Source organism: Scyliorhinus canicula, chromosome 5 (genome assembly GCF_902713615.1).
Source record: "Scyliorhinus canicula chromosome 5, sScyCan1.1, whole genome shotgun sequence".
Taxonomy (NCBI): Eukaryota; Metazoa; Chordata; class Chondrichthyes; order Carcharhiniformes; family Scyliorhinidae; genus Scyliorhinus; species Scyliorhinus canicula.
The window spans coordinates 227,712,167-227,739,803 of NC_052150.1; the positions used below are offsets into that span (position 1 = coordinate 227,712,167).

General features: G+C 48.4%; 1 protein-coding gene across 2 annotated transcripts in view; it reads left to right on the forward strand.

Annotated features, from left to right (window-relative positions):
* The window catches only part of LOC119966642 (diacylglycerol O-acyltransferase 1-like), a 146,306-nt gene that overhangs the window by 25,083 nt on the left and 93,586 nt on the right, over positions 1-27,637 (forward strand). For both annotated transcript variants that reach the window (XM_038798684.1, XM_038798685.1), the window contains one exon: positions 13,907-13,994. In XM_038798684.1, coding sequence (XP_038654612.1) covers positions 13,907-13,994 — 88 coding nt within the window. The remainder of the gene's footprint in view (positions 1-13,906; positions 13,995-27,637) is intronic.

A 27,637-nucleotide genomic window follows, 5' to 3' on the forward strand; every position in this document is an offset into this window, starting at 1 on the left:
TACAAACTAAATCTAGACGAGAGTGAGTATTTTGTGGTGTCTCGGCCAGGGGTGGGGGGGCTGCCATTCCGTAGGGCACGGACTCACTTTAGGTACATGGGGGTGCAGGTTGCCCGGGAGTGGGGATTGGGCCTCTGCAGGTACGACATTTCTAGTTTGGTGGGGAGAGTGAAAGCGGATCTGGCAAGGCGGGATGGTCTCCCTTTGCCACTGGGGGGTCAGGTACAGGCGGTTAAAATGAACGTGTTGCCGTAATTTCTGTTTATTTTTCAATACCTGCCGATTTTCCTGCCAAAGGCTTTTTTCAGAGAGATTGAGGGAAGGATTACTTCGCTCATATGGAGAGGGAAGATGGCCAGAGTTAGAAAGGTGCTGCTACAGAGGGGAAGGCAGGCAGGGGGTTTGGGTCTTCCGAACCTGATGCTTTACTACTGGGCAGCGAATGTGAAAAAGGTGCGGAGCTGGGTCATGGGGGTTGATTCCCAGTGGGTCAGAATGGAGGAGAGTTTGTGCAGGGGGTCAGGATTGAAAGCACTAGCAACAGCGCCGCTCCCGATAGCCCCGGGGAAATACTCCGGGAGTCCGGTAATAATAGCTTCATTGAGAATTTGGAGGCAGTTTCGCCAACACTTCGGGTTGGGGGCAGGGTCGAGGGAAATGCCGATTCGGGGGAAATGTTCGGGGGAAACAGATTTGAGCCAGGGAGGTGGAAATTTTTGGAAATGGGAGGGGAAGGAGATTTAGACACTAAAAGATTTGTTTCTTGGGGGTCGGTTTGCAGAATTGAAGGAGCTGGAAACGGAGTATGGGCTGGAGCAGGGGGAAATGTTTAGTTACTTGCAGGTTCGAGATTATGCCAGGAAGGAGATACAGAGCTTCCTGGAGGAGGCGCAGTCGACAGGGGGACTGGAGAAGGGGGGTAGTATCGACGGTTTACAGGGCTGTTTTGGAAGAGGAGAAGGCACCACTGGAAGGGATCAAAGCAAAGCGGGGGGAAGAGTTGGGAGAGGATATGGAGATGGGGTTCTGGTGTGAGGTGCTCCAGAGAGTGAATGCCTCCACCTCATGTGCGAGGTTGGGGCTGATACAGCTGAAGGTGGTATACAGAGCACACCTCACGAGGGCGAGGATGAGCCGATTCTTTGAAGGAGTAGAAGATGTGTGTGAACGTTGCAGGGGGGAGCACCGCTAATCACGTTCATATGTTTTGGTCCTGTCCAAAGCTAGAGGATTACTGGAAGGACGTTTATAGGGTAATTCCAAAAGTGGTGCACGTAAAACTGGCCCCTGGCCCCTGTGAGGCCATATTCAGGGTGTCGGACCAGCCGGGGTTGGAAACGGGTGCGGAGGCAGATATCATAGCCTTCGCCTCGGTCCCTAATTCCTTTTTGTCATTTGTTTGTGTGAACATGTGGGCTAATGTTTGGGGTTTGGTGGGAGGATCAGATCGTTGTTATTGATATGGGGATTGACATATTTGTTACTGATTATAGTTTATTGGTGGTGGGTGTAAATTTGAGAGAAAATGTGAAATAGGAGGAGAATAAAAAACATTTGGAAAAAAAAATGAATCTGGAGTCTACATCAAAGTGATTGTCTCTGTGAAACAGTTACAGTCAATGATGTGGAGATGTCGGTGTTGGACTGGGGTGAGCACAGTAAGAAGTCTTACAACACCAGGTTAAACACTAGCTTTCGGAGCACTGCTCCTTCCTCAGGTGAATGAAGAGGTATGTTCCAGAAACATATATATACACAAATTCAAAGATGCCAGACTGCTTTGAATGCGAGCATTTGCAGGTAATTAAGTATTTACAGATTCAGAGATGAAAAATGAAATGAAAATGAATGAAATGAAAATTGCTTATTGTCACAAGTAGGCTTTAAATGAAGGTACTGTGAAAAGCCCCTAGTCACCACATTCCGGCCTGTTCGGGGAGGCTGGTATGTTTAAAAAAGAACGGTAGCATGGTGGTTAGCATAAATGCTTCACAGCTCCAGGGTCCCAGGTTCGATTCCCGGCTGGGTCTGCACGTCCTCCCCGTGTGTGCGTGGGTTTCCTCCGGGTGCTCCGGTTTCCTCCCACAGTCCAAAGATGTGCTAGTTAGGTGGATTGGCCATGCTAAATTGCCCGTGGTGTCCTAAAAAGTAAGGTTAAGGGGTGGGGGGGTTGTTGGGTTACGGGTACAGGGTGGATACGTGGGTTTGAGTAGGGTGATCATGGCTCGGCACAACATCGAGGGCCGAAGGGCCTGTTCTATGCTGTACTGTTCTATGTTCTATAACTGCAAAGGGTGTGCTGCATTAAAGTGCTCTTGGGGATTTTCACAGTAACTTCATTGCAGTGTTTATGTTAGCCTACTTGTGACAATAAAGATTATTTATTTATTTATATAAATGCAGGCTGCTGAATAATCCTGGATTAATGATCCGAGAATAACTTCATTCTCTACAGTTATATTCTAGGCAGAGATGGGTGGGTATTTTTATTGTCTCTTGGGAAATCAGGGGATTATGTGCAGCAGGCAGGAAAGTGGAGTTCAGGTAGATGATCTGATTGAAGCAGGTTTAAGGCGCTGTTTACTGCTGCCCCAATTTCTCAGGTTGTAAAACACTCAGCTCCAACATCTATATCTCACAATTTGTATTTTCAAAATGACCAATCTGTATTTAAATCAAATCGAAAATATTTGCCTGGTCTTTGAGCTATCGATTTTTGAAGTGTTCCCAGGCTGCTGTTGCCTCTCTTTTAAACGTCATTCCCCGTGTGGTGCTATTTTAGGAGCTTTTTAAACTGGTTTGCTGGAGAGGATATGATTGGCAAGCAGTAACCTCATCCTCGCTATTAAATAATAGGTGCTGCTGAAAGATTAAGTCAGCGAGTCCTACTCCAGCTGTTGGCGCTTTTCAGCTGCTTGTGAGCAGCCAGGAAATGAGTATTCTTTCCATTTTCTACTTTGCGATGCGAGTGATGTTGGATGGGCAACGTTTATTACATTAAGGGTATTCAAGGTTAATCATGCCGTATAAAATTGGAGTCCAATTTTGGTTGGGTTAGGCAGGGGTGATATGGTACCGAACCCAGCTGGGAATTGGAAAATCCGGCAGATTTTGTGCTAGTTAATTTTGATTTGGTGCTAGCCAAATTTTTGAAGTCAGTTTCACAACTTGTCATCTCAGGCTATGAGCTCTCTACTTTTGCCAGCGGGTGTGGGGTAGGATGCAGCAGATCAAATTTTGGATCTTTTTAATTTCATGGTAGGTGTGTGTCACTGGCAGTGCGTTGCTCTCCCTAAATGCCCTTGAGAGTTAACTGCATTACTGTGGGTCTGGCGACATATGTAGGCTAGACCAGGTCAGATGAGCCGCTTTTGTAACGAAAAAATGATATTCAAGATTTATTTAATGAGATTTGAATTGGCTGCTTAGGTGGGTTTTCAACCCGTGTTCCCAGAGTATTAGCCTGGGTCTCTGGATAGTTAGTGGCGTTACGGCTGCATCACCATCTTCCCCCAGTGAGAGTTATCAAAGGTGGAGGATGGAAAGCTGTGCGATCAGGGCGAGGGTGATGTTAGCTCGCTGAGCAAACAGAAGAAATGAGAATCGACAGATGAGTCTGAACCGAAATGCTGCAAAGCTGAAATGGAATAAAAGCAGAGTTAAAAATGAATGAACATCTGTAACAGGAAAAAGCAGGTCAGCATTTCAATTGAATATAAAGGGGGGGAGGTTCAGCTGAAGCTGTACAGAGCTGGGGCTGGGCACCTTGTGGAATAACTGCATTCAGCCTGAAAACCTTCAGGAAGAATATGTTGGCCTTGAAGATGCAGAATGATGCCAAGACTAAAAAGGATTTAATTCTGAGGACAGACGCCATATACCAGGCTGTATTTCATCAAGTACAGGAGTTCAAGGAATATTCCGTGTTGAGTTGGGAGGTTAAAGGATTTGATTGAACGGATAGAGACTCTTTGCTTTAGAGTCAAGAATAACCTTAAAATTAAAGTTAGGCCTTTCTGATGGCCACATTGTGATTTCCGATAATCCCTGTTGAAAGGAATGCTGTAGCTGTTCTATTTACTCCAGCTTCCGCACCGGTTGTCACTGGTTTATAAATAACGATATGAATCTTCTGTACCTTCCAAACCCACAAACTCCACCATTTAGAATGACTAGGGCACACTGGAACTGCAGGTTCCTCACCAAGCCACTCGCCCTCCTGACTGGGTTGTTAAATTTTTTAAAATAATTAACAAGCCCGACAAAACAATTAACCAAAGTTACACAATGCAGTCTATGCTCGGTTCGAGCAGGAAACCATCAAACCGTCGTCAACTGCCCCAGCAGCCCCGGACACACCCATACCCACCGTCACAGCTACCAAAGTCAAGTCGGCCTTCTTGGGAGTGAACCCTCGGAAAGCGACGAGGTCCCTGGTCGTGCACTCAGATCCTGCGCGGACCAACTGACAGGTGTGTTGGCCGACATCTTCAACCTCTCCCCACTCCGTTCTGAGGACCCCACCTGCTTCAAGAAGACCATTATGGGGGCGGCACGGTGGCGCAGTGGTTAGCACTGCTGCCTCATGGCGCCGATGTCCCAGGTTCGATCCCGGCTCTGGGTCACTGTCTGTCTGGAGTTTTGCACATTCTCTCAACGTTTGCGTGGGTTTTGCCCCCACAACCTAAAAGATGTGGAGGGTAGGTGGATTGGCCACGCTAAATTGTGACTTCTTTGGAAAAAAATTAATTGGGTACACTAAATTTTTTTTAAAAAGAGGTGTACCAAGATACAGTGAAAAGTATTGTGCGTACAGTTCAGACAGGTCATTCCATTCATGAAAAAAAAGTAGGGCAACCATAAATACACAATTGTATTTATGTGAGGGAGCAGTGCTAACCACTGCGCCACCGAGCCGCCCGTGTACCTTGGGTACACCTGACAATAAACAAATCCAATCACCAATCCAATCACAGTAAGAGAATGAGACTAACAAGCAAAAGCTCATATTTAACTAAACCCCCAAAAACGAAACTAGACCCTCTAAACAGCTGACAGCGGCGGCCAGCTTCTTAAAAAAGGAAATTAATGGCTGCCATCCGAGGTAGCACCTTTCTGCAGACCCTCTAATGGTGTACTTAACCTTAAATGTCAGAGAGACATAAGGTCAATCACCCAAGCTGTGGCACTGGGCAGAGTAGGAGACCACCACCCAAGCAGAACCCATCTCTGGGGTTTTTTTAAGAAAATATTTTGTTGAAGCTTTTGTAATTTTCACGGGTTAACACATTAACATTTCTTACACAACCGCGTGGGCTGACACGTGCAACACACCTAAAAAGCAAAAAACAGAAAACAGCGTCCCCTACGACCCCCGCGCTATTCCTTAATTACCCGTATACTAAGTTCCCCGTCCTTATCTAACATTGCCATGCCTCCTGTTTTCCACCCCAGCCCCTTACTGCTGATGTTCAATTTTCCTTGAAGAAATCGCTGAACGGTTGCCACTTACCCTCCTTTCTAGGACTTCTGACATAACATCCGCGAATCCCTGCCAGAATCCCCTCAATTTAGGACATGCCCAAAACATATGTTCATGGTTCTCCGAGCTACCCCCACACCGCCCACATCTGTCCTCCACCTCCTCAAAGAACCTGCTCATCCTGGCCGTCTCTGGGTTATTAACGAGGCGAGGGCAAGGATGTCCGCCTCCACCCCCGTCTGAAGCACGGGCAAATCTGAAACCCCAAACATGGCCACCAGTGGACATGGATACAAATCAACATTGAGTATCACCGACACGGTGTTGAAGAAAGAGGCCCAAAAGCCTACCAACTGGGGACACGACCAGAACAGAAGTGTGTTCAGCCGCCCCCAAGAGCAACGCTCACATTTGTCCTCCACCCCAGAGAAAAATCCACCCATCCTCGCTTTAGTCAGATGCGCCCTGTGCACCACTTTGAATTGGATCAGACTTAGCAGAACACATGAAGATGTGGAGTTGACCCTGTGAAAGGACCTCACTCCCAGAATGGGACCCAACCCACCTTCCCATTTTGCACTCGCCTCACTCAATGGAGCTGATTCTGCTGAGAGGATATCTCTGTATATGACAGAAATAGACCTCCTTATCAGACCCAACCAGGGAATGGACCTCCCTATCAGACCCAACCAGGGAATGGACCTCCTTATCAGACCCAACCAGGGAATAGACCTCCCTATCAGACCCAACCAGGGAATAGACCTCCCTATCAGACCCAACCAGGGAATGGACCTCCTTATCAGACCCAACCAGGGAATGGACCTCCCTATCAGACCCAACCAGGGAATGGACCTCCTTATCAGACCCAACCAGGGAATGGACCTCCCTATCAGACCCAACCAGGGAATGGACCACCCCATCAGACCCAACCAGGGAATGGACCTCCCTATCAGACCCAACCAGGGAATGGACCTCCTTATCAGACCCAACCAGGGAATAGACCTCCCTATCAGACCCAACCAGGGAATAGACCGCCCCATCAGACCCAACCAGGGAATAGACCGCCCCATCAGACCCAACCAGGGAATAGACCTCCTTATCAGACCCAACCAGGGAATAGACCGCCCCATCAGACCCAACCAGGGAATGGACCTCCCTATCAGACCCAAGCAGGGAATAGACCGCCCCATCAGACCCAACCAGGGAATGGACCTCCCTATCAGACCCAACCAGGGAATGGACCTCCCTATCAGACCCAACCAGGGAATAGACCTCCCTATCAGACCCAACCGGGGAATAGACCTCCCTATCAGACCCAACCAGGGAATAGACCGCCCCATCAGACCCAACCAGGGAATAGACCTCCCTATCAGACCCAACCAGGGAATAGACCTCCCTATCAGACCCAACCAGGGAATAGACAGCCCCATCAGACCCAACCAGGGAATGGACCTCCCCATCAGACCCAACCAGGGATTAGACCTCCCTATCAGACCCAACCAGGGAATAGACCTCCCCATCAGACCCAACCAGGGAATGGACCTCCCTATCAGACCCAACCAGGGAATAGACCTCCCTATCAGACCCAACCAGGGAATGGACCTCCCTATCAGACCCAACCAGGGAATGGACCTCCCTATCAGACCCAACCAGGGAATAGACCTCCCTATCAGACCCAACCAGGGAATAGACCTCCCTATCAGACCCAACCAGGGAATAGACCTCCCTATCAGACCCAACCAGGGATTGGACCTCCCAATCAGACCCAAGCAGGGAATGGACCTCCCTATCAGACCCAACCAGGGAATAGACCTCCCTATCAGACCCAACCAGGGAATAGACCTCCCTATCAGACCCAACCAGGGAATGGACCTCCCTATCAGACCCAACCAGGGAATAGACCTCCCTATCAGACCCAACCAGGGAATAGACCTCCCTATCAGACCCAACCAGGGAATAGACCGCCCCATCAGACCCAACCAGGGAATGGACCTCCCTATCAGACCCAACCAGGGATTAGACCTCCCTATCCGACCCAACCAGGGAATGGACCTCCCTATCAGACCCAACCAGGGAATAGACCTCCCTATCAGACCCAACCAGGGAATAGACCTCCCTATCAGACCCAACCAGGGAATGGACCTCCCTATCAGACCCAACCAGGGAATAGACCTCCCTATCAGACCCAACCAGGGAATGGACCTCCCTATCAGACCCAACCAGGGAAAAGCCTTGAGCAAAAAAATCTCAAATCTGTGAAGACTGGAACCAGGCAGTTGTAATTTCTCTGCAAGCTCCCCTCCACAACTGTCAGACCTCTCCTCCACAAACAGGTCTCCAATACCCTTCCCCTCCCATGACTTAAATGTCAAGTCCAAACCCGCTGGCAGGAAAAGATGGTTATTGCAGATGGGGGCTAGCGAAGACTGGGAACAGAGCTTAAAATGGTGCCTGAATTGTTCCAGATTCGCAGGGTGGACACCACCACTGAATCCTTTGTGGATGTAACTAGTAGAGTTGACGAGGGGGAGCCAGTGGATGTGGTATGTTTGGACTTTCAGAAGGCATTTGACAAACTCCCGCAGAAGAGATTAGAGTGTAATGGGATTGGGGGGCAGTGTATTGGGATGCAGCTGGTTGACAGACAGGAAACAAAGAGTCGGAATAAACGGGTCTATTTGAAATTGGCAGGCAATGACTAGTGGGGTGCTGCAGGGATCGGTGCTGGGACCCCAGCTATTCACAATGTATATTCATGTTTTAGATGGGGGTACAAAATGTAATAGAACATAGAACAGTACAGCACAGAACAGGCCCTTCGGCCCTCGATGTTGTGCCGAGCAATGATCACCCTACCCAAACCCACGTATCCACCCTATACCCGTAGCCCAACAACCCCCCCCCCTCCGGGCAATTTAGCATGGCCAATCCACCTAACCCGCACATCTTTGGACTGTGGGAGGAAACCGGAGCATCCGGAGGAAACCCACGCACACACGGGGAGGACGTGCAGACTCCGCACAGACAATATCTCCACGTTTGCAGATGACACCAAGTTGGGTGGGAGGGTGAGCTGTGAGGAGGATGCAGAGATCCTTCAGTGTGATTTGGACAAGTTGAGTGAGTGGGCAAATGAATGGCAGATGTAGCATCATTTGAAGAAATGCGAGGTTATCCATTTAGGTAGCAAAACGGAAATGCAGACCATTATCTGAATGGCCATAAATTAGGAGAGGGGAACTTGCAACAAGACCCGCGTGTCCTCGTACACCAGCCGCTGAAGGTAAGCATGCAGGAGCAGCAGGCAGTAAAGAAGGCAAATAGTACGCTGGCCTTGATAGCGAGAGGTTTCGAGTATAGCAGCAGGGATGTGTTGCTGCAATTATACAGGGCCTTGGTGAGGCCACAGCTGGAATATTGTGTGCAGTTTTGGTCTCCTTATCTGAGGAAGGATTTTCTTGCTTTAGAGGGAGAGCAGCAAAGGTTTAGCAGATTGGGATGATTGTACTGATCTTTGAGGCAAGATTGAATCGGTTAGCATTGTATTCGCTGGAGTTCAGAAGAATGAGGGGGAGTTCTTCTAGAAATCTACAAAATTCTAACAGGACTAGATAGGGTAGATGGAGGATGGATGTTCCCGATGGTGGGTGTGTCTAGAACCAGAGGGCACAGTCTGAGGATAAGGGGTAGACCATTTAGGACAGATGAGGAGAAATTTCTTCGAGAGGGCTGAGACTGTGGAATTCGTTACCACAGGAAGTAGTTGAGGCCAAAACCGTGCACGTTTCCAAGAAGCAGCTAGATGTAGCACTTGGGGCTAAGTGGATCAAAGGATATGGAGGGAAAGCAGGATGAGGCTATTGAGTTGGGTGATCAGCCATGATCATGATGAATGGCGGGGCAGGCCCGAAGGGCTGAATAGCCTTCTCCTATTTTTCTATGATTCAGGTAAAATCTTACTGGAGAGAAAGGCAAAGATGTGGTTACTATTGCACCAAGGTTAGAAACCGTACAGGAGCTCGATTCCATTGTCCCCACATGGAACCAGGGCCACTGAACCACAACAATATATTCTGAATATTGGCTGCCCAATAGTAAAACAATAAATTGGGTAGCGCCAAGCCCTCTGACTGCCTGTCTCTTTGAAGCACAAACTCCACAGATTCTTGGAGTCTTACAAGCTCAAATAAAGGAGGACATTAAGTTCTTAATTTTGACAAAAAAGGATTTGGTGAAAAAAATGGGGAGACATTAAAAAAGAAATAAAAATCTGGGGAATTGGTTAATTTGAATAGACTGAACCCTGCCTGCCAAGGACAGGGGAGGTTATTCCACCACTGTTAAGTCAAAGATGACACTCGACCAGACGAATATAATTTAATTTCTTTTTATAAATTTAGAGTACGCAATTCTTTTTTTTCCCCCCAATTAAAGGGCAGTTTAGCGTGGCCAGTCTACCTGCCCTGCACATCTTTGGGTTGTGGGGGTGAGACCCACGCAGACGCGGGGAGAATGTGCAAACTCCACATGGACAGTGACCCGGGGCTGGGATGGAACCCGGGTCCTCGGCGGCGTGAGACAGCAGTGCTAACCACTGTGCCGCCCACCAGTATAATTTAAAGCGAGGCCACCCATACCCCCAGATAACGAAAACTAGTTGTGGCAAAGCGCAAAGGGAGCGGCCCATTTGCACTCTCCTCCCGGGGGGAGCATTCATTCTTGGTTACGTTCAGCTTGTACCCCGAGAAGGAGTCAAAACAGCTTTGTTATCTCATCCGTAGAGGGTACTGAGTCTGTAATATGGAGAAGTAGGTCCGCGTTTGGAAAACCCTCCCTGATTTATCCCCTTCCACTTAACAGGATCTCGGCCTAAGAGCAAGCAGTTCTATTGCCAAGGCAAACAGAAGTGGAGCCGGTGGATACCCATGTCTCGTGCCCCAACAAAGAGCAAAGAGAAGTACAGCACAGGAACAGGCCCTTTGGCCCTCCAAGCCCGTGCCGTCCATGCTGCCCGACTAAACTACAATCTTCTACACTTCCTGGGTCCGTATCCCTTTATTCCCATCCTACTCGTATTTCTCAAGATGCCCCTTAAATGTCACAATCATCCCTGCTTCCACCACCACCTCTGGCAGCGAGTTCCAGGCACCCATTACCCTCTGTGTAAAAAAACTTGCCTTGTACATCTCCTCTAAACCTTGCCCCTCGCACCTTAAACTTATGCCCCCTAGTAATTGACCCCTCTACCCTGGGGAAAAGGCTCTGACGATCCACTCTGTCTATGACCCTCATAATTATGTAGACAATTTTGTAGACCTCAACAGGTCGCCCTTCAACCTCCATCGTTCCAGTGAGAACAAACCAAGTTTATTCAACCGCTCCTCATAGCTAATGCAACAAAAGTAGCAAGAGTCCAGAGCATTGGTGCAAACATTAGCAGTGGAGGCTCTATACAGTAGTCAGACCAGGAGATAAACATGTGTCCAAATCCAAACCTCCCAAAAATCTCAAACAGATGTTCCCGCTCCATTCTATTAAATGCGTTTTTGGCCTCCGGTGCGACAATCTGATCACTGTCTCGAAAGGGCTACTTCCATGTCTTTTAAAAAAAATAAATTTAGAGTACCCAATTATTTTTTCCAATTAAGGGACAATTTAACGTGGCCGATCCACCTAACCTGCACATCTTTGGGTTGTGGGGACGAAACCCACGCAAACACGGGGAGAATGTGCAAACTCCTCACAGACAGTGACCCAGGGCCGGGATTCGAACTCAGCGCCGTAGGCAGCAATGCTAACCCACTGTGCCACCGTGCTGCCCCTCTTCCATGTCTTTTAACGTGGTCCATGGACTTTCACGGCTTCATTGGTCTTCTCCAGAACCACTTGGATGGGGGCCAAGGCCTCCTCCATTGATTTCTGGAGATCCTCCGACGCAACCCGCCAGTATTTATCGAATTCTTTCGCCAAGGTACTGGAAAGTCCCTCGGCCGTCAGTGGGAAGGCTGGATCCCCAGAGACTGTCTCTGTAATCTACTGTCGACGAGCCCTGAGAGGCATCCGATTCCGTCGCTAACATCTGTCTGCCCTTTCTCCCCCTGGCTTTTCTGGGGATTTCACCTGTACAGGATCCATATTCCATTAATTCTGTGAGTTTTCAAAATAAAATACCCCTTGAAACTAAGAGAAAGGGCAAAAAGTGGGCGCACGCGTTCACGTCTTCCCCCTACATAAAGCCACCGGAAGCCCCCCTAACTTGGAAATATATTGCCGTTCCTTCACCGTCACTGTGTCAAAACCCTGCAACTCCCTCCTAAACAGCTCTGTGGGTACACCCGGGCAGCAGCAGTTCAAGACGCAAGTTCACCACCGCCTTCTCGAGGGCAATGGGGAGGTGGCGGAGTAGTGGTGTCGTCACCAGATTAGTAATCCAGAGATGCAGGGCCACAACCCGGGTTCAAATCCCACCAGGGCAGATGGTGAAATTTGAATTGAATCAAAACCTGGACCCAAATGTCTAAACAATGACCACAAAACCATTGTCGTAAAAACCCATCTGGTTCACCAATGTCCTTAAGGAAAGGAAATCTGCCGTCCTTACCTGGCCTGGCCTACACGTGACAGCAATGTGGTTGACTCTGAAATGCAGCGCAGTCAGGGATGGGCAATAAATGCTGTGTCCGCCAGCAATGCCAACATCACTATTTTTAAAAAATGGTACCCATGTGAATGACCTTTCAGGTGAACTGCAGATTTTATTGATAAGTAGAAAGTTAAATAGAAATATAAAACCAGATGCGAGAATCCTTTGGTCAGATTATTCCCCTGCTCACAGGAGGATCATCCCCAGTCCAGCTCTCCGTTTGATTTACACAGGTACAGCAGTATGTATATTGTTACTGGATCAGTTCATTCAAATTCTAATAATCCAGAGAGGGTGAGTTGAAAACCCTCTTTTTTTAAAATATAATTTTTATTGGAATTTTTTTACAGAAAATATAAAACATAACGACAAACAATGAAATGCAACAAAATAACCCATAATAACTGTAACACCCCCAGACCATATCGATGCATGTATCATATCTCCCCAACCCCAATGAACAACAAAAGAACTTAAAAATAAATTTAAATTAAATAAACAAACATAGTCATCGCCCCCCCCCCTCACCCCCGGGTTGCTGCTGCTACTGTCCCCGTACCCTATCGTTGAGCCAGAAAGTCGAGAAAAGGTTGCCACCGCCTAAAGAACCCTTGTACCGACCCTCTCAGGGTGAATTTGACCTTCTCTAGCTTAATGAAACCCGCCATGTCATTGATCCAGGTCTCCACGCTTGGGGGCCTCGCATCCTTCCATTGTAGCAAGATCCTTCGCCGGGCTACTAGGGACGCAAAGGCCAGCACACCAGCCTCTTTTGCCTCCTGCACTCCCGGCTCCACCCCAACCCCAAAAATCGCGAGTCCCCATCCTGGCTTGACCCTGGATCCCACCACCCTTGACACCGTCTTCGCCACCCCCTTCCAGAACTCCTCCAGTGCCGGGCATGCCCAGAACATATGGGCATGGTTCGCTGGACTCAGTTGAAAACCCTCTTGACCGTTAGCAAACTTGATTTTGGTTTAATAGCTGATAGTAAAAGTGAAAAGGAAGCAGAAGGATTGTTATAACCAACCAGTTTGTTCACTGATGTCCTTCAGGGGAGGAACTTGTCTCATTTACCTGGTCTGGCTTTAAAACAGAGATGTGGAGGAATTTATAAAGCCAGAGGGTGGTGAATCTGTGGAACTCTTTGCCGCAGAAGGCTGTGGAGGCCAAATCACGGAGTGTCTTTTCAGACAGAGATAGATAGGTTCTTGATTAATAAGGGGATCAGGGGTTATGGGGAGAAGGCAGGGGAATGGGGCTGTTTAGCATAGGGCTAAATCGCTGGCTTTGAAAGCAGGCCAAGCAGCACGGTTCGATTCCCGTAACAGCCTCCCCGAACAGGCGGCGGAACGTGGCGACTAGGGGCTTTTCACAGTAACTTCATTTGAAGCCTACTCGTGGCAATAAGCGATTTTCATTTTTCATGAGAAAATATCAGCCATCATTGAATGGCGGAGCAGACTCAATGGGCCGAGTGGCCTTATTCTGCTCCTATGTCCTATGGCGTATGCATGACTCCAGTCCCAGACCAACACTTAACCGTCCTTTGGCATAGCCGAGCGAGTCCACGGCAGAGAATAACCAGAACCATCACTTGCTTCAAAAATGTGGTCACGCACAATCTTCTCCGGGCAACTGAGGAGGGACAATAAATGCTGACTTTGCAATGATGCCTGCATCCTGAAAATTGATTTTTTTTTTTCTTTCAAGAATTTAAACTGGGCACGAATTGTACGATGGTGGGTTTTATTTCCTGATTACCCTTTTGTTTGTTCTAGTTGTCACAAGGCCCAGGAGTCCTTGCTGAGCTCGGCGAGTGGATACAGCAACTACAGAGGCATTCTCAACTGGTGTGTGGTCATGCTGGTGAGTCCAAACCGACCTGCTTACCTGTATTGTAACTCCATGGCAGAGGGGAAGAGCCAGCACTGGCACAAGGGCCATTTCGAAGCTGGGTTCGAGAGTTAGATTTTCAACTTTTGACACGTGTCCCATGTGAAAGGAATGTGATGTGTTTTCTTAAGTTTCCAAAGGCAATCATCATCAAGATTGCTGTCCCATTTTCCTGGTTCACAAAGTGTGAGGATACCGGACCAGACCCCAATATTTGTTCGGAAACCGGACGAGGAACCTCAAACAATTTGCAGCAAGTAAAACTTCACCCCTAGTGTGATGGCTCTGACCTATAGGTATCTTTTATGATCAAATCAACTTTAATTTAAACACAGAATTAACCACACCAACATCACATAAATTGCTTTAAAATTAACAGTTAAACAGTTCTTAAAGAAGAGGCAAACAACTTGTACCCTATACCTTTACAATGTATTTTCCCGCCCACTGCAGTTAAAAATCCACTCCTAAATAAAGTTAGCAGTCGGGTTTACTTGCTGTTCCCTGTGCAGACCTTTGGAGAGAGACCCTTTCAGGAACAAGCTGAAAATCCTTCTGTCTTGTTGGACTCAAATGCTATGGCAAAACTGCCAAAACCGCAGACAGACCTGGCTCCTCCCATTAATTACATTATCTGTACCCACTAAGATGTCCCATGACCTGCTTAGCTAGGATTAAACACCAGCCCTCATTAATTATCTACACTCCAGGGAACCTCCTTTCTACAAACAATATTACATTAGCCATCTCTCTGCAAACAAGTAAATGGTTGAAATTAATGATTTCCTCATCTTTATGACACCTTAATTACTGCTTATGTCAGCACAGCGGTCAGCGCTATGGCTTCACAGCGCCAGGATCCCAGGTTAGATTCCTGGCTTGGGTCACTGTCTGTGCGGAGTCTCCACGTTCTCCCTCTGTCTGCGTGGGTTTCCTCCGGGTGCTCCGGATTCCTCCCACAAGTCCCGTGTTCGGTAATTTGGACATTCTGAATTCTCCCTCCGTGTGCAATAAATATTATTAGAATAATGTAAGCCTACTTGTGACACTAATAAAGATTATTATTTGAGCCCAGGGTTTTTAATAACATTACTGCCACAAAATATAATATATAACCATTTCCTGAATTAATCCCAAGAGTTGTGAACTCCTGCACTGAGGCAACAGTACAGCAACAATTCTGGCCGTGTCACTGTGGGATTTATAATGTGCAGGCACCTTGGTTACTCTGAGGTGCTGGTTCCCTTCAGGTTCCCTCAACTGAGGCATCAGTGTCCCAAACTCCTTTGCAGATGATTTTATGTGAATTGTGTGTTTAGCATTTAACATTATTCACTTGCCATGACCTGCAGGGTTATGGGCCAATTGCTGAAAAATGGAATTTGAGCAGTCGGATATTTGTTGACCAGCATGGAGACGATGGGCCGAATGGCCTCCTGCTGTGCTGTAAACGCTGATGGAATGTCTTTGTTTGCTGAGGCAGTGCATTTTCTTTGTATTTTGCACTTTGTAGTGATTTCTGTGCATGGATGACCAGCATACCTTCGTCTTCTGTAAAACAGAGTTCTGGCTAACTGAGAACGAGGTGTGAACACAGAGGACCATAAACTATAGCTGAACACAACTGCAAATGATGTAGGGCATAGGTGTATCTTGTGTTGTGACTGCTGGCTGAACTTGTGCAGAGGGATTGGGGACGATTCCAGCTGGGATTACATTGCATACGATACATGGCACAGAAACAGGCCATTCAGCCCAAACAGCCCATACCGTGTTAATGCTCGATCCTCCTCCCATCTTTCCTCATCTAAATCTATCATCTTAACCCTCTGTTCCTTTCCACCTCACATATGTATGTACCACAGTGTAGCGACTCGGGTCTTTTACAGTAACTTAATTGCAGTGTTAATGTAAGCCTACTTGTGACCATAAAGATTATTATTATTATTATACCTTCTGGTATATGTATCTATACTACCTACTTGAACCCCATTCCCTATGGTAGCTCCACATTCTCACACCTCTTTGGGTCAAGGGGTTCCTTCGTAATTTCCTGTTTGATTTCCTAATCAATTCTACCAATCTGACATGACTTTAATATTTGCAGGCTTTACCTGGTACTCAACTAACGTAGCCTTTGATGAGTAAGCAACAATTGATTTTATTGAGTGGCTGAAGTGCAGGTCCAAGGCCCATGGTACAGGATGGTGCCGAGAATAGAGGAGATAAGAAGGAACTTGCAATTTAAAATAATTTATCATAACTAAGGATTGTTTGAGAAGTGATTATTTTACAAGTGCCTGTTGACAGGTGAATTCAGGACCTTGGGGGAGGCGGTAGCCCAGTGGTGTTGTCATCAGACTAATAATCTAGAGGCCCAGGGTAACGCTCTGTCGAATTCCACCCCGGCAGGTGCTTTTTTTTCTACTACCGATCTTACATTAGGCCAACACGTCCCCACCAGGGCGTTTCACCCACGTGCAGCTGTCCTTCAGCTCGAGTCCAGCTTTTCATGCTTAATAAATGTCCGCGCCTCGTCCGGCGTATCGAAGTAGTGGTGCCTGTCCTGGTACATTACCCAGCAGCCCAAACTTCACCCCTTTGTTGTGGAGGACCGCCTTAGCCCGGTTGAATCTCGCGCGCCTCTTAGCCAATTCAGCTCCGAGGTCCTGGTATATACGAATTTCACAGTTCTCCCACTTACTGCTCCGCTCCTTCTTTGCCCAACGCAAGACACGCTCCCTGTCTGTGAAGTGGAGGAACCTAATCACCATCGCCCTCAGAGGTTTGTTCACCCTAGGCTTTCTCGCGAGGACTCTGTGTGCCCCGTCCAGTTCCAAGGGCTGCGGGAAGGCGTCCATCAGCGTCCCCAGCATTGTGGTCACAAAAGCGCTCGCGTCCGCCCCCTCTGCACCTTCAGAGAGGCCCAAAATTCAAAGGTTTTGTCTCCTAGACCTATTTTCGAGGTCATCCAGTCCCTCCTGCCATCTCTTGTGTATGGCCTCATGCGCCTCCTCCCTGACTGCCAGGCCCAGGACCTCATCCTCATTGTCAGATACCTTTCTCTCCACCTCTTTGATCGCCTTCTCCAGCACCTTCTGAGTCTCCACCATCCTTTCTATAGAGGCCTTCATGGGGGCCACCATCTCCGTCTTCGGCTCTGTGAAGCAGCTTCTTCGGAACTCCTGTTGCTCCTGCGACCACTGGGCCCACGCTGCCTGGTTCGCGTCGGCCGCCATTTTGTCTTCTCGGACTCGTTCCCCTCCATTCCCCGCAATTGCTCTCTTCACGGCCCCACTCCTGGTCCCCTCCATGCAGCAGTGAGGGGAACCTCTCCAGCGTCTCTTGCCACGCCGGGAATCACCGGCAAAGGGCCCAAATGTCCGATCTTGGCGGGAGCTGCCGTGTGCGTGACCTATCCGGACATGGCCGCTACTGGAAGTCCCCACCCCGGCAGGTGTATTGGAATTAAAAGTCTAATGGTGACCATGAAACCATAGTTGATTATCTTAAAAACCCAACTGATGTCCTTTCGAGAAGGAAATCTGCCACCGTACTTGGTCTGGCCTATATGTGACTCCAGGCCCACAGAAAAGGTTGACTCTGATATGGCCGAGCAGGCCACTCAGTTAGAAAGCAGCTCACAACCACCTCTGAAGGGCAGCTAGGGATGGACAATAAATGCTGGCCGAGTCTAATTGAATGGACTGTACTGTTAAGCTTCTGGGTATTTTAGTTATATACTATAGGTTTCTTGCCTGAGCATCTCGAGCCTCTTCTGAATGAGCAAAGTCTCATTCCCAATCCTTTTTTATCTTTCCAATATATAGATAGCATCTCACAGATCAAAACAAAACCCTTGTTGCTGTCTTGGCAACTATCTAATCGCATACTCTCAGATAATCAATGGACAGAATTGGAATAAATACTCCCCTAGACAGAATATGAGGCAAAAATAGTCAGAGGTTTATTAGTCTGTGAACAAAGGTGAACTATAGATTTGTATTGGATACATTCCTCCTCTGAACGACAGGACTGTTTGGATAACCCCATTTAATAACTTCAATTCCTCAACCCTGGACTTGCCAGATGGTCACTGCCTGTAATATGCGGACAGGCCAATTCTGATCTCTTCACTTGGGCACGCTGCCTGTGGAGTCATAACTGGACTTTCATCCATCTCAGTCAGACCTTTTAATTCAGGCGAGTGCTGGGTCGGTGCAAAATAAAATTATTACCCCAAGGCCTCTGAATCGCAGCCTTTAAGGGATTGCCCGTTACTGGCAGCTAAGAAAAATCAATGTGGTTAATCTGAATCCCTGGGACAGAAAAAAACAATTAACAGTGGAAACAAACCACAAGATGTTTTGTTAGTCAGTGAGAATTAAGTACTCCCTCAGTACTGCAGTGAAGTACAAGTATTGAATAGAAGCTCAAACTCTGAACTAGATATTGATCCCGCACTAAAATCTAGGCTGACGTTCCAGTTATCCCTCCACTGAGGGAATGCTGCCCTGTCGGAAGTGCTGTTTTTAAGGTGCGGTGTTAAACTCGCCTGCGCTCTCAGCTGGACGTAACAGATTGACTGGAGCTATTTTGAAGACGAGTGGGGAAGTTATCCCTGGTGTCCTGGCCAATTTCTATCCCTGAATCATCAACAACAAAGCCAGAAATGAAAACACAAATCCTGTGGATGCTGGAAATCTGAAATAAGAAGCAAATGCTGGGAAAGTCTGGCAGCGTCTGCGGAGAGAGCACCAGAGTTAACTTTGCAAGTCTAATATAACTGAGAGCAGAGGGAGCCTTCCTTGATTTAATGTTTCATCTGAAAGACAGCACTGCTGACAGTGGCGTACCACCTCCGTACCGCACTGGAGGGTCATCCTGGATTGGCAGTGTGCCGTCTGACCAAAAGGAATATAACTTGCCTTTATATAATGCTGTCCACTCTCACAGGGCATCTTAACGTGCTTCATTGCTTTGGAAGTGAAATTATTTGTTATTGAGAATAATGCAGCTAATCTTATTTTGATGGTTTTGTTTGACGTACAAAAGGACACCAAGGAGATCCTTTAACAGGAGTATTGATGTTAACATCAGCAGGCAGAAGCTTATGTCCAATTTTTTTGGAATAAATAAAGTTGTCCGAAAAAATGCGGGGGTGGGGGGGGAGATGTTTGACGAAAGCAGTTTTATTTAATGCCCTGGTAATTTTTCTCCTGGGTTGCTTGTAGCTGTCTCCAGGGCACTGATCTTCAATTCCTGGGGCTTTGAAGCAAACCTTTTGTGAATTTGCTGACACCAAGCAGACTGACTACCTAAATGTGGGTTTTAAGAAACCATCTCAAAAGAAACTTACTTCAAATCAAACATTGGCAACAGAGCATGACTTAATTTACAGCCCCCATTACGCCGGCAGGAGTAAGTATAGTTGAAGGAGGCAGTGGGGTTAGTAAAATTGTGGATAATTCAGGGTTTTAATCTCTTCTCATAATGATTAATTATCCTCGGGGGCACGGCTCTGCTATGAAACAGCACACGTGGGTTGAAATGTGATACTGCGAGGAGCCCAGTCAGGCATTACTGATTTCTATAATAACTGTTTCATTAACTAATTGAGTGAAATGGAGCACATAAGCCAGGCCCACAGTGGAGTTAATTCTGCTTGGGGATTATTGGATTTTGTAATCCACACCACTCTGACTTAACCGTCTGAATACTTCTAAACCTCAACACCATAAAGCTGCCTGAAAAACTAAATGGGCAGCACTCAGTCTGAGTCTAAAGATTATGGGTTCAAACGTCCTCGTTCCAGGACGTGAGTGTTTAATTTGGACTCTGTCTGTCCAGTGTGATGCTGAGTGCTGTCGTGTAGCGTTACCAGTGCCGTCTCTGTACTCCAGATTGAACTGATGTTCAGTTCAGTTGGATAAACTGGTTTAGATTAACCAGGGGCTGATTTAGCACAGGGCTAAATGTCTGGCTTTTAAAGCCGACCAAGGCAGGCCAGCAGCACGGTTCAATTCCCGTACCAGCCTCCCCGAACAGGCACCGGAATGTGGCTACTATCACCACTGCAAACTCCCTACCTACATTCGACTCCAGCCCTGTTCACGGCAGCAACCATGAGATCATGCCAACCATTTTGCAACCTTCGTGTCACCTTTGAACACAAGATAAGTTTCTGACGTCACGTTTGTGCCATCTCTCAGACCGTCAGGCCAGTGAGCTTAACTTTGGTAGTAGGGAAGATGCTGGAATCTATCATCAAAGAAGAAATAGCGAGGCATCTGGATGGAAATTGTCCCATTGTGCAGACGCAGCATGGGTTCATAAAGGGCAGGTCGTGCCTAACTAATTTAGTGGCATTTTTTGAGGATATTACCAATGCGGTAGATAACGGGGAGCCAATGGATGTGGTATATCTGGATTTCCAGAAAGTCTTTGACAAGGTGCCACACAAAAGGTTGCTGCATAAGATAAAGATGCATGGCATTAAGGGTAAAGTAGTAGCATGGATAGAGGATTGGTTAATTATGAGAAAGCAAAGAGTGGGGATTAATGGGTGCTTCTCTGGTTGGCGATCAGTAGCTAGTGGTGTCCCTCAGGGATCAGTGTTGGGCCCACAATTGTTCACAATTTACATAGATGATTTGGAGTTGGGGAGTGGTAAAGCAAAAAGTGCAGAGGATACCGGAAGTCTGCAGAGGGATTTGGATAGGTTAAGTGAATGGGCTAGGGTCTGGCAGATAGAATACAATGTTGACAAATGTGAGGTTATCCATTTTGGTAGGAATAACAGAAAAAGGGATTATTATTTAAATGATAAAATATTAAAACATGCTGCTGTGCAGAGAGACCTGTGTGTGCTCGTGCATGAGTCGCAAAAAGTTGGTTTCCAGGTGCAACAGGTGATTAAGAAGGCAAATGGAATTTTGTCCTTCATTGCTAGAGGGATGGAGTTTAAGACGAGGGAGGTTATGCTGCAATTGTATAAGGTGTTAGTGAGGCCACGCCTGGAGTATTGTGTTCAGTTTTGGTCTCCTTACTTGAGAAAGGACGTACTGGCGCTGGAGGGTGTGCAGAGAAGATTCACTAGGTTAATCCCAGAGCTGAAGGGGTTGGATTACGAGGAGAGGTTGAGTAGACTGGGACTGTTCTTGTTGGAATTTAGAAGGATGAGGGGGTATCTTATAGAAACATATAAAATTATGAAGGGAATAGATGGGATAGATGCGGGCAGGTTGTTTCCACTGGGGGGGTGAAAGCAGAACTACGGGGCATAGCCTCAAAATAAGGGGAAGTAGATTTAGGACTGAGTTTAGGAGGAACTTCTTCACCCAAAGGGTTGTGAACCTATGGAATTCCTTGCCCAGTGAAGCAGTTGAGGCTCCTTCATTAAATGTTTTTAAGATAGAGGTAGATAGTTTTTTGAAGAATAAAGGGATTAAGGGTTATGGTGTTTGGGCCGGAAAGCGGAGCTGAGTCCACAAAAGATCAGCCATGATCACATTGAATGGCGGAGCAGGCTCGAGGGGCTGTTGCTCGTTCTGGGTGAGTGTGCTTTACACTCAATTGGCTGTTTTATTCCTTAGCTCTAGAGTCGCCAGGTATCCTTATGATACCACCACGAGGTTCAAGTTCAGACCAATGACTCAATACACCAGTTAGTAAGTTCAAACAAGACAGGTTTATTATTACAGTTATTTACTACTCATGCATATAACACTAAAAGACTAGGCTTTTCCTACCACTAACAGGCCAATACTTATCTGGATTAAGGGAACTACCGGATCAGGGAACAATGGCCTCTTGCTTTGTCCTGGATTCGCAGGCTTCTCGTTGGTGTGGACTAAAGGGGTCAGGAGTGTCTACTCTCGTAGCGTGCGTTGTATAACACTTAATTGATGGCGGCTGCTGACCAGGCCTCTCCTTCTCAAGGTCTTCTGCTGCAACAGTGTTCTGCTGGGAGGGCTGGCTGGTCAAGGAGAGGCTGGCTAAGAGAGCGAATCAGTTCTGGAACCTGACTTTTATAGGTCCCAGGGGCTTCGTATCCTTCAGGGTGGATCCTCTATAAACCTGCAATCGATTGGGTCTCTTCCCAATCGATTGATTTGAATTTCCCCAATAACGGGGCTGTTCCTCGATCACTGGGCGGTTCGTTCCACCTTATTTGTGTCCTTTGTTTCAGACTCCACTGGCGCCGGGATGTCTGACCTTCTATAGAATGTTTCAATCTCTTCTAATTGTTGTGTCCATTGTGCCTGGGAATCACTGGGAATCGCTCACTTAATATGCGCAGCTCGTTAGTTACAATGCTGTCTGGTTTCTTTAGCAGCTAGGATACACAGGGGATTCTGCAAACTGCTTGTCTCTTTGCAACTGTCCATTTTTCCCTGTAACCTTTGGGTTTTTCCATTTTGTGTGAGGAAGTGGCCAACCCAGGTGGCTACAGGGCCAGATGGCCTACTCCTACTCCTAGTTCTTATGTTCTTATGTCTATTTCCACGTTGGTAACATTGCCTGACTTCACCACCCCTATCTCATGTCATTTGCTGTTTAAACCCTTATTCATGCCGTTGATACCTCTGGGCTCGACTATTCCGATGCACTCTTGGTTAGGCTCCCAAATTCTACCCTCCATAAACTTGAGGTCATCCAGAACTGCTGCCCGCACCTTGACTTGAACTGAGTCCTGCTCCCCATCACCCCTGTGCCCACTGATGACCAACATTCACTGCCAGTCGAGCAATGTCTCAACTTTAAAATTATCATCATTGTTTTCACATCGCACCGTGGTCTCACCCCCTCCCAATATCTGTAATCCCCAACTGCACAACCTCTGAAACTTCTGCGCTTCTCTAATTCTGACATTTTTTTTAAAAAGGAAAACGATTACATGGGATCTGGGTCAGCGTTTAGAATCATAAAGGTTTCGGCACAGAAAGAGGCCACTATGCCCATCGTGTCTGACCGACCCCAAAAAAAGTCACTTTACAGCCTAATCCCACTTCCCAGCATTTGGCCCTTGCCCTGCAGGTACAGCACCTGGGGGGCAAATCCAGACACCGTTTTTTTTTAAATATAATTTTTATTGGATTTTTTAAAAGAAAATATAAAACATAACGACAAACAATGAAATGCAACAAAATAACCCATAATAACTGTAACACCCCAGACCGTATCGACGCATGTATCACATCCCCCACCCCCCCAACCCCAATGAACAACAAAAGAACTTAAAAATAAATTTAAATTAAATAAACAAACATAGTCATCGTCCGCCCCCCCCCCCTCCCCCCCGGGTTGCTGCTGCTACTGTCCCCTTACCCTATCGTTGAGCCAGAAAGTCGAGAAAAGGTTGCCACCGCCTAAAGAACCCTTGTATCGACCCTCTCAGGGCGAATTTGACCTTCTCTAGCTTAATGAAACCCGCCATGTCATTGATCCAGGTCTCCACGTTTGGGGGCCTCGCATCCTTCCATTGTAGCAAGATCCTTCGCCGGGCTACTAGGGACGCAAAGGCCAGCACACCGGCCTCTTTCGCCTCCTGCACTCCCGGCTCCACCCCAACCCCAAAAATCGCGAGTCCCCATCCTGGCTTGACCCTGGATCCCACCACCCTCGACACCGTCCTCGCCACCCCCTTCCAGAACTCCTCCAGTGCCGGGCATGCCCAGAATATATGGGCATGGTTCGCTGGACTCCCCGAGCACCTGACACACCTGTCTTCACCCCCAAAGAACCTACTCATCCTCGTCCCAGTCATGTGGGCCCGGTGCAGCACCTTGAATTGGATGAGGCTAAGCCGCGCACACGAGGAGGAAGAATTAACCCTCTCCAGGGCATCAGCCCATGTCCCGTCTTCGATCTGTTCCCCCAGTTCCCCCTCCCACTTAGCTTTCAGCTCCTCTACTGACGCCTCCTCCGCCTCCTGCATAACCTTGTAGATATCAGATATCTTCCCCTCTCCGACCCAGACCCCCGAAAGCACCCTGTCGCTCACCCCCCTCGCGGGAAGCGAAGGGAATCCCTCCACCTGCCGCCTAGCAAATGCCTTTACCTGCAGATACCTGAACATGTTCCCCGGGAGGAGCCCAAATTTCTCCTCCAACTCCCCCAGGCTCGCAAACCTCCCATCAATAAACAGGTCCCTCAGCTGTCTGATGCCCGCTCTGTGCCAACCCTGAAATCCCCCATCAATGTTCCCCGGGATGAACCTATGGTTCCCCCTTAACGGAGCCTCCATCGAGCCCCCCACTTCTCCCTTATGTCGCCTCCTCTGCCCCCAAATCTTGAGGGTAGCCGCCACCACCGGACTCGTGGTATACCTCGTAGGAGGGAGCGGCCATGGCGCCGTTACCAGGGCCCCCAGGCTTGTATCTCCACAGGACGCCCTCTCCATCCGTTTCTATGCTGCCCCCTCCCCCTCCATTACCCACTTGCGCACCATCGACACATTGGCCGCCCAATAATACCCCGAGAGATTGGGTAACGCCAGCCCCCCCCCCATCTCTACCCCGCTCCAAGAAGACCCTCTTCACCCTCGGGGTCCCATGCGCCCAAACAAAGCTCATTATGCTGCTAGTCACCCTTCTAAAAAAGGCCCTAGGGATAAAGATGGGCAAACACTGAAAAAGGAACAAGAACCTCGGGAGAACCGTCATTTTGACGGACTGCACTCTAACCGCCATAGATAGCGGCACCATGTCCCACCTTTTAAATTCCTCCTCCATCTGCTCCACCAGCCTGGTAAAATTAAGCTTATGGAGAGTCCCCCAACTCCTGGCCACCTGCACCCCCAGGTATCTGAAACTCTTCACTGCCCTCTTAAATGGGAGTCTCCCAATTCCCTCCTGATCACCCGGGTGTACTACAAATAGCTCACTCTTGCCTAAATTTAACTTATAGCCCGAGAAGCCCCCAAATTCCGCTAACAGCTCCATCACCCCCGGCATTCCCCCTTCTGGATCCGCCACATACAACAGCAGGTCGTCCGCATACAGCGATACACGATGTTCCTCCCCACCCCGCACCAGACCCCTCCATCTCCCTGACTCCCTCAACGCCATAGCCGAAGGTTCAATTGCCAGTGCAAAGAGCAAGGGGGACAGGGGGCACCCCTGCCTGGTCCCACGGTAGAGCCTAAAGTACTCCGATCTTCTTCCATTGGTAACTACACTTGCCATCGGAGCCGCGTAGAGCAGCCTCACCCATTTGATGAATCCCTCCCCGAATCCGAACCGCTCCAGCACCTCCCACAAGTACCCCCACACAACTCTATCAAACGCTTTCTCCGCATCCAGCGCCACCACTATCTCCGCCTCCCCTCCACTGCCGGCATCATAATAACATTTGAAATGAAAATCGCTTATTGTCACGAGTAGGCTTCAATGAAGCTACTGTGAAAAGCCCCTAGTCGCCACATTCCGGCGCCTGTTCGGGGAGGCTGTTACGGGAATCGAACCGTGCTGCTGGCTTGCCTTGGTCTGCTTTCAAAGCCAGCGATTAGCCCTGTGAGCTAAACAGCCCCTGTTTAGCAGTCTCCGCACATTCGTGTTGAGCTGCCGTCCCTTGACAAATCCTGTCTGATCCTCGTGTATCACCCCTGGCACACAGTCCTCTATCCTGGTGGCCAGGATCTTCGCCAGCAACTTAGCGTCAACATTGAGGAGCGAGCTAGGCCTGTATGATCCACACTGCAAGGGGTCCTTATCCTGCTTCAGGATCAGAGAGATCAGCACCCGTGACATCGTCGGGGGCAAAGCCCCCCCCTCCCATGCCTCATTGAAGGCTCGCACCAACAGGGGGCCCACCAAATCCGCATACTTTTTATAAAATTCCACCGGGAACCCGTCCGGCCCCGGCGCCTTACCTGACTGCATTTGTCCAATCCCCCTGACTAGCTCCTCCAACTCTATCGGCGCCCCCAGCCCCTCTACCAGCTCCTCTTGAACCCTTGGGAACCATAGCCTGTTCATGAAGCTCTCCATCCCCCCTCTCCCCATCGGAGGTTCTGACCGGTACAGTTCCTTGTAGAAGTCCCTAAAAACCCCATTTACTTCTGTCCCCTTCTGCACTACATTCCTACCCCTATCCGTCACTCCACCAATTTCCCTAGCCGCATCTCGCCTGCGGAGCTGATGCGCCAACATCCTGCTCGCCTTCTCCCCATACTCGTATACCGCGCCCTGCGACCTCCTCCACTGTGTCTCCGCCTTTCTGGTGGTCAACAAGTCAAATTTGGCCTGCAAACTACGCCGTTCCCCCAGCAACCCCTCCTCCGGTGCCTCCGCGTATCTCCTGTCCACATCCAGGAGCTCTCCCACCAGTCTCTCCCTCTCCTTCCTCTCCCTCCTTGCCCTATGGGCCCGGATGGAGATCAGCTCCCCCCGGATCACTGCTTTCAGAGCCTCCCAGACCATCCCCACCCGGACCTCCCCCGTGTCCCAGACACCGTTTAAATGTGTTGTGTGTTTCTGTCTCGACCACCCTTTGAGGCAGAGAGTTCCAGTCCCTCTGGGTGAAAAGACTTTTCCTCTTCTCTAATCTTTCTACCGATCATTTTGAATCTGTGCCCCTGAGTCATTGATCACTCCTCTAAAATAAATAGGCCCTTCCCATTCACTCTATCCAGCTTCCTCACATCAATCAAATCTCCCCTCAGCCTCCAAAGAGAACCACCTCAGCCTCTCCCATGTTCTATCATGGCTGCGATTTACCAGTCCGGGCAACTCTTGACCGTATCCTCTTTAATGCAATTACTTTTTTTCTGTAATGAGGTGACCTGAACTGCACACACTACTGAAGTTGTCCTTGAGAAGATGGTGGCCACCTTGAACCACTGCAGACCATCTGGTGTAGGTTCACCCACGGTGCTGTTTGTGAGGGAGTTCTGAGAGTTCAGCACCGTGACAGCGGTGGAACAGTGATATAATAAAGTCGGAGAGGTGTGCAGCTCCGAGGGAAACTTCCAGGTGGTGATGTTCCCATTCATCTGCCCTTCTCCTTTCAGGTGGTTGAGGTTATGTATTTGGAATGTGCTGTTCCAAGGAGGAACCTTGGTGACCTTGTACATCACCAATTTTGATTGCTCGGTTTGCCCTCAGTTGCATGGGCTGGTTGGTCAGCGAGGGAGTCGGAGCAGATAGTTGATGTTGCTGCTTGTGGAATGCAGCTTGGGTCCTTGCGTAAAATGCCAAGAGAGCACAGTGAAGCTTGTAGGCTTATCCGTGAAGGAATCGCGTCTGAGGTAGCGACAGATTATGAATGTTGAAGAGTGATGAATTGTTGGGGTGAGATTCTGGAAATATAGTTACCGGAAAGCAGAGAAATTGATGTCCTTCCATCCAGGACTGAATTGCACCGGCCAGGAACCAGTTTGGAGCTGAAACCTAACAAACCAGTTGAACCAGTCCATTCGCAGCCTGGAGTCAACACAGATCCTCCGCAACGGCAACAGCGCACAAAGGGCTGAAGCTGATCAAAGTTATTTTCAAATGTAATCAACAGTAAATCCGAGACGCAGCACCTGAGGTCCCAGGTTTGATCCCGGCTCTGGATCACTGTCCGTGTGGGGTTTGCACATTCTCCCCGTGTTTGCGTGGGTTTCGCCC